Here is a 12,083-nt window from a genome sequence, read left to right on the forward strand (position 1 = left end):
TATCAATTATTCGCACTTTCATAGACGTTTATAGATCTATCGATGAGAAAATCGAAGACAGACAAACCATCTCCCTTGTGAGACGCTGTACCTTCTCCTTCATTTTCTCGATTTTGCGAAGATTTCCACGGCGCTGGGTTTTCTCATCAAGCTTAACCGGACCCGCTGCTGGCTCTCCAGTCTTTCCCATCTGCTTCTCAGTGTCACGGAGCTTGCTCAAGGCAGCAAGGTATTCTGCGTTGTACATATGGTATGTGCGCATTGCCTGCATTAGGAAATAGCAAAAACATTGTCCTCAGTAGCTGCTCCAAAACTAAAACATCACGAAAGGAAAAATGGAATGCATCATTGCTGAAGAATTAGTTAGCTCTCACCATTAATTAATTTATTTCTTCAAAGTTCTTGCTGTACAACATACAGTTGTTATTCAAGCCGAAATTATTCATTTGGGTTTACCTGTTTGGAGTTCCCATCTGAACACATAATTCATGATTCTGAGAATCCAGGTTTAAAATCACATATTCTGTGTTTATTATCTGTTGTCTAAAAATGTCCATACAATTCATAATCAAGTGCACTATGATGTCTAATAATGAGTGCTGTGTATAGCATTTATGTACAAACTCCGATGTGAGCTTTCGAAAAATAAAGTTTAAACACAAACACAATGGAAACAAGCCTCCCGATGCAGACTTCATCCATGATACCACCATTCTCGACTGAACATTTATTCAAGGATGCCTGTCATTCAGGTATGGACATCAGCAAATCACAGGTAAATGCCTGAACTAAGAGAAAGATGGGTATTGTTGGTGGGCAGAGGAGGGGACACGAGTGCTTTAAGTACGTACAGAGAGTTTGGACAGAATGAAAATGCAATTTTTTTTTGGTCATTTCAAGGAGGTTTTACAACCAATGCCGAAACGTGATTTGTTTAAATTAATTAGAAAGGGATGTAGGTGTTAAGTTAATGGTAAGAATACGATTAGTTTCTAACAGATATGGAAATAATACACAGGCCAAATGGGCTGAGCAGCAAAAACATCACTGCTGTGATATACATAGCTCCAAACAGACACACACACAGAGAGCGAAAGAGAGGGTGAGGGTGAGGGAGACAGAGGGAGAGAGAGACAGAGACAGAGAAAGACAGAAAGAGAGAGACAGAAAGAGAGAGACAGAAAGAGAGAGACAGAGACACAGAGACAGAGACAGAGAGACAGAGACAGAGAGACAGAGACAGAGAGACAGAGAGACAGAGAGACAGAGAGACAGAGAGACAGAGACAGAGACACAGAGACAGAGACAGAGAGACAGAGACACAGAGACAGAGACAGAGACAGAGACACAGAGACAGAGACAGAGACAGAGACAGACACAGAGACAGACACAGAGACAGACACAGAGACAGACACAGAGACAGACACAGAGACAGACACAGAGACAGACACAGAGACAGACACAGAGACAGACACAGAGACAGACACAGAGACAGACACAGAGACAGACACAGAGACAGACACAGAGACAGACACAGAGACAGACACAGAGACAGACACAGAGACAGACACAGAGACAGACACAGAGACAGACACAGAGACAGACACAGAGACAGACACAGAGACAGACACAGAGACAGACACAGAGAGAGACAGAGAAAGAGAGAGAAAGAGTGAGAGACAGAGACAGAGAAACAGACAGGACAGGACAGGACAAATAGAGAGAGTGAGAGAGAAAGAGAGAAAGAGAGAATTTTTTTTTTTCAAGCATACTGAGTTTATTGAAATGCAACAAAGCATAGAAAATTAAAGAAATGACTCACCATGCCCACCTCTCCAAAGACTTTGAGAACTTCGTCTTGCACTTGTTGTCCGATCTCTCTGCACTATAATTGATACACACAAAAATAACACCATATTTCACTTTTATATAATAAATTAACACAAAGTGCAAAATTTTACATCACATAGTCTTCAGCGCTAAAGCCTGGCTGCCTCAACAGAAACTACTGAAAAATTAACTGAAGTTGCATTTTACTGCTCCAAGAAGCATTTTTTCATCCACCCTCAGAATCTCAAAAATTCAAAATAATTCGATATACATCTTCTCTATTTTTGATATTCAAATTTAGTTTCCTTTTCGTAACAGTTATAATCATTAAATAATCTAGCTGCTACACAGTTAGAGTCGTCATATTCACTCGTTAATGTTTTGTTCGTCGGTTTGTTGAGTCGCGCAAAGCAATGCTGCCATGGCTGAAACAATAGCATAAGATGGCTATTAAATAAGAGGAAAGAGAATAATATAATTTAGTTGATAAAAAGATAAAGGGAGAGGAGAATGCACCATTAATTGAGTGCATACCTTCTTAAAGAGACGTGTTGAGTCTTCGGCGATTTGCCCAAAGCGAGGTGCAACATTATTCAAATAGATGTCGCTTTGTGTTGACCGGTCATGACTCTCACGGCGTGTCTGGTTGAGAAGTAAGTGCCAGCAGTTTACTGGTGAGAGCATGTTCTGGTCTCGCCTGAGAAAAACACAAAACATGCATGACAACAGATTTCATTAAACCTCAAACAAATTAGTGCTACAAGGACTGAAGCAATACATAATTTGCAATTCAGAATGCCAACAAAGTTCGACAGCTATCTGTACCTGTAGCAATCAAAATTTTAATTGCTATCTGCACATAGATCTGGAGCAAGTACGGCCTAAAAGGTGTAAGCATTCAGTCGACACACCATCGCCAATGAAAGGGGATCCAAGAGATCTTCAAATTACTGAACCATTGCCTTAATTTCACAGGCTAGCTCAATATATTACCAAAGACCAATGAACACTGAATATAAAACTCAATTAAGTGAGAAATTCCCATTGAGCAAGGCAGCAAGCAGGTTTCACAAGAGGAAGAGGAATGAGAAATCAAATCGCAAATCTGAGAAGAATCATGGAAAAAAGCAAGGGAGTATCAAAGGAATGTGTATCTCTGTTTTATAGATTACGAGCAAAAATAACCATTGCCAGCAACTGGAAAAGTTTAAGTTAATCTATCAATTTAAATTATTTCATGGACTTTAAGAAGGTTTTGTGTTCTACAAAGTTCGGAGCTACTTATACCGCCCACCGTGAAATGGCGGTGCAAAATCAGGCGGCAGAGGTTGGATTTGTCCAAAAAGAGGGCAAATATATAGTTATTTTTAATTGTGTATTGCTCCATGAATATCTGGATTCAACCTACTTTAATCCATAATTATGTTCATGTTGATTTTAAAGACAAGCACACCCACTCCCTACGGGAGCGGCAGGAAGGGTCATGTTATTATCCTATCTGGAGTATATAGATTACAGTAGATCAAGGCTCAGGTCCGTTAGCCTGTGGGTGACACAACAAGCATATAATGCCTCAAGAACGTCCGGTTTCCTCCCTTTCAGTTTACTGTTAAAAAGCAGTAGTGACTGTTTAAAAAGTTAATCATAAATGCTTGTGGCTTATTATATTTTTTCCCTCTGGGAGGGGTGCCCCCAAAAATACCACGATAAGCTATTTATACACATTAACATCCCTTTGTCCAAGGAGGAAATACCCCTTTTGGAGGGGGGATATTATTAGTATTAATATTGTTTTGAAATAACATTAATATTAGGTTATTAGGTTAAGCTATTATCATTACCTCTGTCACCGAAGGTGGACCGAGTCTATGTTTTCACCCATATGTCCGTCTGTTTGTTTGTGAGCATGATCACTCAAAAAGTTATGGACAGATTCAGACGAAATTTAGTGGACAAGATTCGATTTTAGTGAAGATCAGGTTTCAGATCCAAATACTATAATTACCTCCGCCACCGAAGGTGAAGGTGGTGATGTTTTCACCCCTTTGTGTCTGTTTGTGTAGTGGATATCTCAAAAAGTGGTGGGCGGATTTGGATGAAACTTGATGGACAGGTTGGGTGTCACAAGGACGAATTAATTCGATTTTGGTGAAGATCCGAATCTGGATCTGGATACGATAATTATTTTATTTTTAAAGTGATTCTTCACCATTGAGAGCTAAGCCCAAAAACGAGATGGTACTGTATTGCACGGTATTTCAAAAATATATTGGGCCAGATATGTTCTCGTGGATCAGGCATTACGTGGCAGAGGTATGCGCTCTTCCGAGTACCCTTCTAGTTTTTAAAGTGATTCTTCACCATTGAGTGATGGGGCCAAAAACGACATCCAGCATATCTCAAAAGGTTATAGACAGATTCAGCCGAAGGTCGGTGATTAGATTGGGTGCGTGACAAGGATAAATTGATTTGATTTTGGTGAGGATCTGGATCCTGATCTGGATACAAGAATTGTTGAGTGATTCTTCACCATTGAGTGATAGGGACAAAAAACAGCATATAGCACAATATCTCAAAACGTTAAGGATGGATTCAGAGGAAACATGGTGGACATATTTGTCTGTGAGCAAATAGAGCAGATAGGAATGCATAGAAAGAGTAGCATGGTCCATGTATGAGTAGTTAGCCATCTTGATGTACAAGTTGGAAAACGTCAGCTTAAGAATTGTCTTGTTTGCATGTGCACCATCCAGGAAGCAATTCATCCATCCATCCATTGGGACCATACTCTATGCAGAGCGTCGGTGCTGCCGAAGCAGTCTTCTGGGCTATTGGGCACAATCTTGGACGGGTCACCACTCCGACGCACGATACTCAAATGGCTCAATCATCCCAGGAAGATGACACTCATTTTGCCGACCTCAGAAGGATGACGGGCTGAGTCAACCCCATATGGCGTAAATTCAACAGCCAAGCAGGATTTGAACTCAGAACCTGAGGATCCCAAGCTCACCACCCTAATCTTTCAACAAAAGATGTGACAAAACCAACCAAGAGGAGGCTGGTGAACGCTCTTGCATTTCCATTTGCAATGTATGGATACGAGTCATGGACAGCGAAGAAGAACGAGAGAAAGAAGATTGACAGTTTTGAAATGTAGAGTTGGAGATGGGCGTTAAAAATTCCATGGACTGCAAGAGTAGAACAAGATGGCATTCATAGAATACTTACCCATGCAGTCTTAAGGACTTTTGTGTGAACAGTGGCGTCAAGAGGGGTGAGGGGGGGGGGCAGGCCGAGTAACTACCCCAGGGCCCAGACCAAAAAGGGGTCCAGAATTCTTCCTTCATTTTTTTTTTGTTTCAAATAATGATTGTGTTGATAAAACGCCAGGGCAACATAATTTTGTATCTCCCTGTAAGCCACTTGGGGCGATTACCCAGCATGCCATTGCCATGGACAGTGATACCCTCCCTTATAAAATAAATACTACTGTGGGAACAATTTACATAATCACAATCATGATGTAATGACGTAAATTAACATAGGAGTGTTGGCAACACCCCATCCGGATGAAGTGTGTTCAACGAATCTGCATAAACATAAACCGTCGTACGTTGGACACATCATGCGTGCAGGGAACGAAAGTGTGGAGAAATCAACCGTGCTGTGAATGGTTGAGACACGAAGAGGCAGACGTTGTATGTATGGACTGGACGGGGGTAAAAGCTGCAACCAAGCTCTCACAGCCTTTACCCCCATCCACGAGCACGTACCCAAGGTCTGCCAGAGCTTCGGCAAGTCGTGCAGCATCGGCATGTTTGTAGAAATATGATCACGAACGTAACTAGAAGCTGTCGTCTAACAAAGTCTAACTCGATAACTCACAAAGTCGTACAATGTCCCCAATTCAGATAATCTGGAGTTGTTGCCATATTTGTGTCACTCGAGCAATGTATAAAAAAAAGTTTAGTCTCCCATTGTTCACCCCAATCGTCAATGCTAATTAAATGATTTAACAAAGATAATGAGGAAGAAAGCCCCATGTGGCCCATCACTTTTGTGTCAGTACAAAATAGAAACAAAAAATGATTTCATTTCTCTTTTTCCAATTTCCTTTACAGTCCCCCCAATAACCTGCTCAAGGACCCTTAGATGTCAACAGATCCCTGGTTACAAATCGTCATTCTAAAACATTATATAAACACTGAATACAGGAAATCAAATTCCACCAAGAACCTCGTCTTTTCTTCGGCAAGGGCAACCTCCTTACCATCCTCCTAAAGCATCATTCCCACCCGATGGCTGAACAGTCCCACCTGTCATCTTCCTTCATGCTGCTCGGACATCTCATCAAGCTTAACTTTGGTAGACGCTCCTCTTCTTTTCCTTCTCTCACAAACGACAGTATCACATGGGACACAGCATTTGATAAAGGCAGAGTGTCTGAGCTGCTCCTTCGCTTTGAAAACCATCGTCTCTTAGCTCTCGCTCCGTGTCCCTGCACGTCTTCCCCTAATTGCATTCTGCTCACTAATCATCATGACTTTGCTTTCCAAAAAGGTGGGAATGAAGTTACAAATCCTATGCTGAAAACCTCTGCTGCACCAAGATCCTCAAATCTCTCAAATATCTCAAATATCTCAATCTCAATCTCAATCTCAATCTCAATCTCAATCTCTCTCTCGCAGCTTGTGGCTGCTGGTTGCATCATTGGTTGGGACGTGGCTATGCCGCTGATGCAGTGCCCCCCTTACCAGTGCACTGGTACTCATTTTGCCAACCTCAGAAGGATGACAGGCCGAGTCAACCTCCTGGTGTATTAATTCAGCAGCCAACGGGGCTTGAACTCAGGACCCTTGGATCGCAAGCCACCACCCTAACCACTAAGCCAACACCAGGCTATCTTACTAGGAAGTCCTTTTTCAAATAACTTTAACAATTGCTTCTCTCGTTTAAATTAAACATTGTGTTTTCAGTGGAAGTAATGCTTGAATCTGTTTAGAGAAAAGTCTGTGAAGACCATCGAAATAGTACTTTCAGTGTTGGTCAGCTTTATTTATATTTATACAAACTAGCAGTAAAGCCCGGCATTGCTCGGGATTTCTTGCAAATTTCCTGACTAGCTGCTGAAAGCCACAATAAGCGTAGCTCCACCACTAAACAGTTAAACGCTTACTACCTCATAATTGACGGCCCTAAACCGCGTAACGACTCTTCGATCCGGACCTGTATGGTACCGTAGAAAACGTAGGGTGAAATGATGTATTGACAGGCGGATAAAAGGGGGAAGTAACACGCAAAAGATGAGTTAGGTTTTCAGAACGGCGGAATTGGTCTCTTGGCGAACTTGCAACTGAGAGGGCATTCTGATTGTGGATTAAAACTTGAGTGGATTTGAATGGAAAATCCCATAAGGGATATCGATTTATCGATTTTTTCGAATATCGGAAGTGTTATGGAAAAAATTGATAGCCCATGACCTAAGTTGAACCAAAAGCCATAATCGTACCGAATTTGAATGGAATCGGTTGGAGTTTGTGGAAATGCATAATGACCATACAGACACACATCCTCAGTTTTATAAATATAGATTATAAAGCCAGATGGTTCAGTATTAAGTGGGTTCACTGATTGCAAAGCTGTAGGATCCAATTAATGAGGGAAAAAAACAAACAAAAAAAGATTTACAATGGAGAAGAGAATATTATAGGGACGCAATCGGAGTTATTTGGAGGGGTTGAAGGGGACCGACGAAGCAGAATAGAATAGGACAAGAGGAAACAACTTCAACAAACAGTAAAAGATTATCATTAGAAATGGAGTGAGATAGGAATTTTTACTTATTCAATTTTTCTTCCATCCAGGAGAGTTCACCGAGAAGAATTGTGGGAATAATTGCAGGAGACAAGTTTGACAATACCCAAAGTTAGTGAAGGGAAAATAATGCAGGTTGTTTTCGTGAGTAACCAGGTGTGTGCGTGCGTGTGTTTTGAAGATGGAAATCCTTTCACCACACATCTCTAGCACAGCGGCAGTGGTGGAGGAACTTCACAGGGATCTAAACCATTGAAAGCAAATTTGATGTATCAGAAATAGAGAAAGTAAACCAGTGACCACCACAATCGCACCAAGCTGAACTGTCAGCACAAGAAATGTTGTGAAGCTGAATAACGGAGAGCTTGGGGGGCAGTTCTGTTGTATTTACTGAAATGTCAAAGGTGGCATACTGTGAATATGGCGTCCTTAATCTACGACTGGACATAGTAAAACATGGTGGGGGAGAACAGAGTCCATAAGGAGAGGACTGCCACTGTGCTCCCATCGCAAAGAAAGGAGCACTCAGCAAATGCAACAACCAGTTTGATGTAGTGGAGAAAGCGGATACAAGGATATTGCAAGGGATTACAAGAGATAACTGAACGGCAACTCAGTGGAGCGCATCCCTCGACCAGGCTGAACAGTTTGTTTTGTATCCCACTGATAGGCCAGATCTGCATCCGGACCTCAAACAAAATCTGATCAGCTTGTTCATGTCACCTCCACATCTTGTCACCCGTCACCCAACACATTCACCAAGTTTTGTCAAAATCTGATCACAACTTTTTGAGGTATCGTGCTATTTTTCGGGGTTTTTTTTCGTCCCATCTCTCAACAGTGAAGAATCACTTGAAAAATATAAATTATCGGATCCGGATCGACACCAAAATCGAATAAATTTGTCCTTGTCACGCACACAAATCTGTCCACCAAGTTTCGACCGAATCCGTCCATAACTTTTTGAGATATCCTGCTCACAGACAAACAGAAAGGAGTGAAAACATAACTTCTATCCACATCCAGTGGTGGAGGTAACAACAGTGATTGCACACATCTCTGTGAGGGTTCACATTGGAAGCTCTACAGATGCAATTTCAAATAATGTGTGTCACAGAAAAGTCTTTGTACTGTGTTACACAGAAAGTCTGTGTAGAACACGGAACAAAATCATTTATTCTCTTCCTTGACGTCAAAAAAGGCAAATAACGTTGTGTCATGCATTGTGATGTGGACAGCATTGAGGAAACCAGGTGAATCTGATCAAACAATCGAGCTCATCCAATTATTTCACCAAAACATGTAAGCCCAGATTCACTTAATGGACATCCTTTTTGAAGCGATTGATCTGAGCATTTGACCTGGGAAAGGGAAGCTGCAGGACAACTGTTTTGTACGTCGTCTGTGCTTACCTCGTGGTGGAAAGTTAGATTGCACAAGTTTACGTGAGATGTCGAGCAAGAATAAATCTGAAGTAGTATTCCTGACGGGAAGTTGTCCCAAAAGGTACACAGGAAATGCTGACAATATACGAACGACTGAATGCCAATTTGCCAAAGATGTAGCACTCCTCGCAACAACCAGGTCTGATTGAGAGTGTGGGCCATGCAAGAATAGGAGTGAGTCGATGGAGACTTTGGACGAAGCTCATCATAACTGAAAGAGAAGCGAACTGATGAGGACAAAGCGACTATAGCTGTAAATAATAGGAAGAATGAATTTCCAGATAAATTTCCATTCATATAATCTGTGATTGAGTCATCAGGAAGGATGGACTCACCAATTGACAACAATAATTTCACAGGCATCGAAAGCTTTCAAGGTCTTAATGCAAGATAACGTTCATGAAAAGACAACCACCCCCTGAGAATGAATCAAACATAAAACATATACGAGGCACGTGGGCTCACAGGGGTCAATGTATGGATCTCAATGATGGGTCTATCTCAGGATGCATTTGAGGTTGAACTCCTTCCATCACAAATGTGTATATGCATTGCACTAGTCATCTCCAACAGACAATACAAAACATCAAAAGAAATTAGGTGATGGAGGGACCAATAAAAATGAGGAAACAAAGCTATTGTAAAGCACCACCTGGAGTGGTTGGGTGCCTTGCCCACATGCAAGACAATTGCATACCAAAGATGAATGCCTTCAACTGGCTACTGAAACCTCATTCACAAGGTGGGCCTAAAAGATGGAGAGATAAGATTCACAAAAATATTTGGAAGAATGAAGCATCAGAGGACACGTGGTATGAATCGGAAACTCCAGAGGGCAAGATGGTGTGTCATGTACCTCCCAAGCAAGGAAAGAAACCCCTATAGAAGAAAAAAAAAAATCACTCGAGTAACAACTAAACCAGGCACAATGCTAAGCAGTGTACGAGAACCTTTGGGAAGATAAAGTGACAAAAAGAGCCTTAAGTGCATTATGGAACATGTGAAACCTGTCAATGCACAGCATGGCGCAGCCCAATTTCTAGCGTATAACAGATGGTTCCGTAGCCACAAAGTATTCACACAGTGCATGGATGGAAATCCAACTCAATGTAACATACAGGAATGTAAACTTCACTCCCCCTCTCTGGGATAATGTGGCAATGCAAACGGCACGTGGTATGTATGCACTCTATGAGGCTGTGTAATTTCCACCATCATGTCTTGCAATCCTCCCTCCCCCACTGATTCCAATTCCCCTCTGTTTCTCACATATGTCTTACAATGATAAACAAACAAATACATTTCCTAGATTTTTTTACCTCCCCATTTCCAACCCCACTCCTTTTTTAAAATACCTTGTCAAGGCTCGTATGAGAGCTAACACAACGCACAGCAAGGGGGGCATGAGACAAGAGGGGCGTGGGATCTTGAATCCCCCGTGTGCTTCTGATACCAATCTTTCTCTCCATCCCTTTCTGTATTAAAATCTAACTGTCAGGCTTTTATTTGTTTTCTTGGAACCTGAGAAGGGAAATATTTGTTCTGGTTTGTTAAATCTTTAAGCCACAAAATGAAAAGCCAAAGTAGATGCATGATTGAATATTCCTCGACAAAGTGAATCATAATCAACAACTACACACAAAGAGAAAAGGGTCGCATGGATTTACAAAAGTTTATATCGACACTAATTTTAAAACATGGAAGGTAAGAGAACCTGTGAGCAGCTACATCACGCGTGGAAGTTCCACGGGAACGGCCGTGGAAGCGCTCAACAAGACGGTCAAGGCCACGTGCATACTCCATGTCTAGCTCAGCTCGCCGGCGGAAGAAGTCCTGGAAATCCTGGAGGAGCTGTGTTCGCAGCTCGGACTGTTGCTCCAAGCATCGTAACTGCTCTCCAAGTTGCAGCCGGATTTCTACATCATCAGAGAGCATCAGGGAAATGGAGGTAGTCAGCAGGAATAGTCAGATATTAATCGCCTTAACATGGCACTCGTTTACAGAGAGAGAGAGAGAGAAAAGAGGAGAGGAGAGGAGAGAGAGATTTTCTTGAAATTGAAAATGCATTACAAATATTGTAATAGTTTCAAACAAAGACGTAATACTGTGCGAGTAAATGAATGCACAAAATTACACATTTGGAGCACTCAAAGGACAGTTGCGTTTTAAATACATCCATAATGATGGTTAGAGCGTCCACTGAAAGTCAGATCCATTGAAGAATCATTTTAAAGAGCAACCTTTTTTGGGGAGGGGATTGTAAAATATGATGGCAAAATACAAAATAGTAAAATATTATGGATTTCTCAAATGATACCATTCAAGGAATTCATCTTTAATAACAAAACACAAGACAGAATATTGTCGATTGCTGTCCAATATGTGATCGACAAGGTTGATGGTTTGTCACAGATTAAAATGCCGAGCTAGTTGCTCGTGCCAGCACAGGATTCTAGACGGAGTAGGGATGGAACTGGCAAAAACGCAAATGGCGTCTTCTGTCATCGAGCCGTCAAGCTGGGAGCAACAATTCACATTTATTGCCACACCTGATGCAATTTAAATGCTCTAATGGTGGCGAGGTGCTCCATTTGAAACTGTTCGTTTGATTATATGCAGCGTTTTGATGCCTCAGTTCCATAATGAAAATTTATATTGGTGTCAAAGCCAGTGAACAATTGCAAATTAATAGTAGGATAATAAAATTAAAGTGTTTATTTTGTGATTGCAGCAAGTTACAAGAAAAAAGAAAATCACCCAGAAAGCAACATATTGGTTGCTTATCAATTATTTTACAAGTTTAGCATCACTCATTGTTTTGAGCATCATCATAGCATCATATGATGTACCAGTCTTTTTACAATGTTAGCATCATTGCTGATTCTACTGAATCAGCAATTAGTAATTTACATATTTATGTTGTGATCAAGAACTATGGTTTTATGTTTTCAGGTTTTATCAGGACAGGTTATTTTATGGACCACACAGAAG

General features: G+C 41.3%; 1 protein-coding gene across 3 annotated transcripts in view; it reads right to left on the bottom strand.

The window, feature by feature from the left end:
- Nucleotides 1-12,083, bottom strand: part of LOC147014442 (SLIT-ROBO Rho GTPase-activating protein 1-like) — a 161,790-nt gene that overhangs the window by 99,929 nt on the left and 49,778 nt on the right. For 2 of the 3 annotated variants that reach the window (XM_085850629.1, XM_085850628.1), the window contains exons 2-5: nucleotides 10,807-11,008; nucleotides 2,365-2,527; nucleotides 1,823-1,885; nucleotides 92-265 (exon numbers count right to left, since the gene is read on the bottom strand). In XM_085850629.1, coding sequence (XP_085706755.1) covers nucleotides 92-265; nucleotides 1,823-1,885; nucleotides 2,365-2,527; nucleotides 10,807-11,008 — 602 coding nt within the window. The remainder of the gene's footprint in view (nucleotides 1-91; nucleotides 266-1,822; nucleotides 1,886-2,364; nucleotides 2,528-10,806; nucleotides 11,009-12,083) is intronic. The other variant, XM_085850630.1, reaches the window with a different exon arrangement.

The sequence above is a fragment of the Eptatretus burgeri genome, chromosome 13 (assembly GCF_056783735.1).
Source record: "Eptatretus burgeri isolate ZD-2024b chromosome 13, Ebu_testis_v1, whole genome shotgun sequence".
In the NCBI taxonomy this organism is placed as follows: Eukaryota; Metazoa; Chordata; class Myxini; order Myxiniformes; family Myxinidae; genus Eptatretus; species Eptatretus burgeri.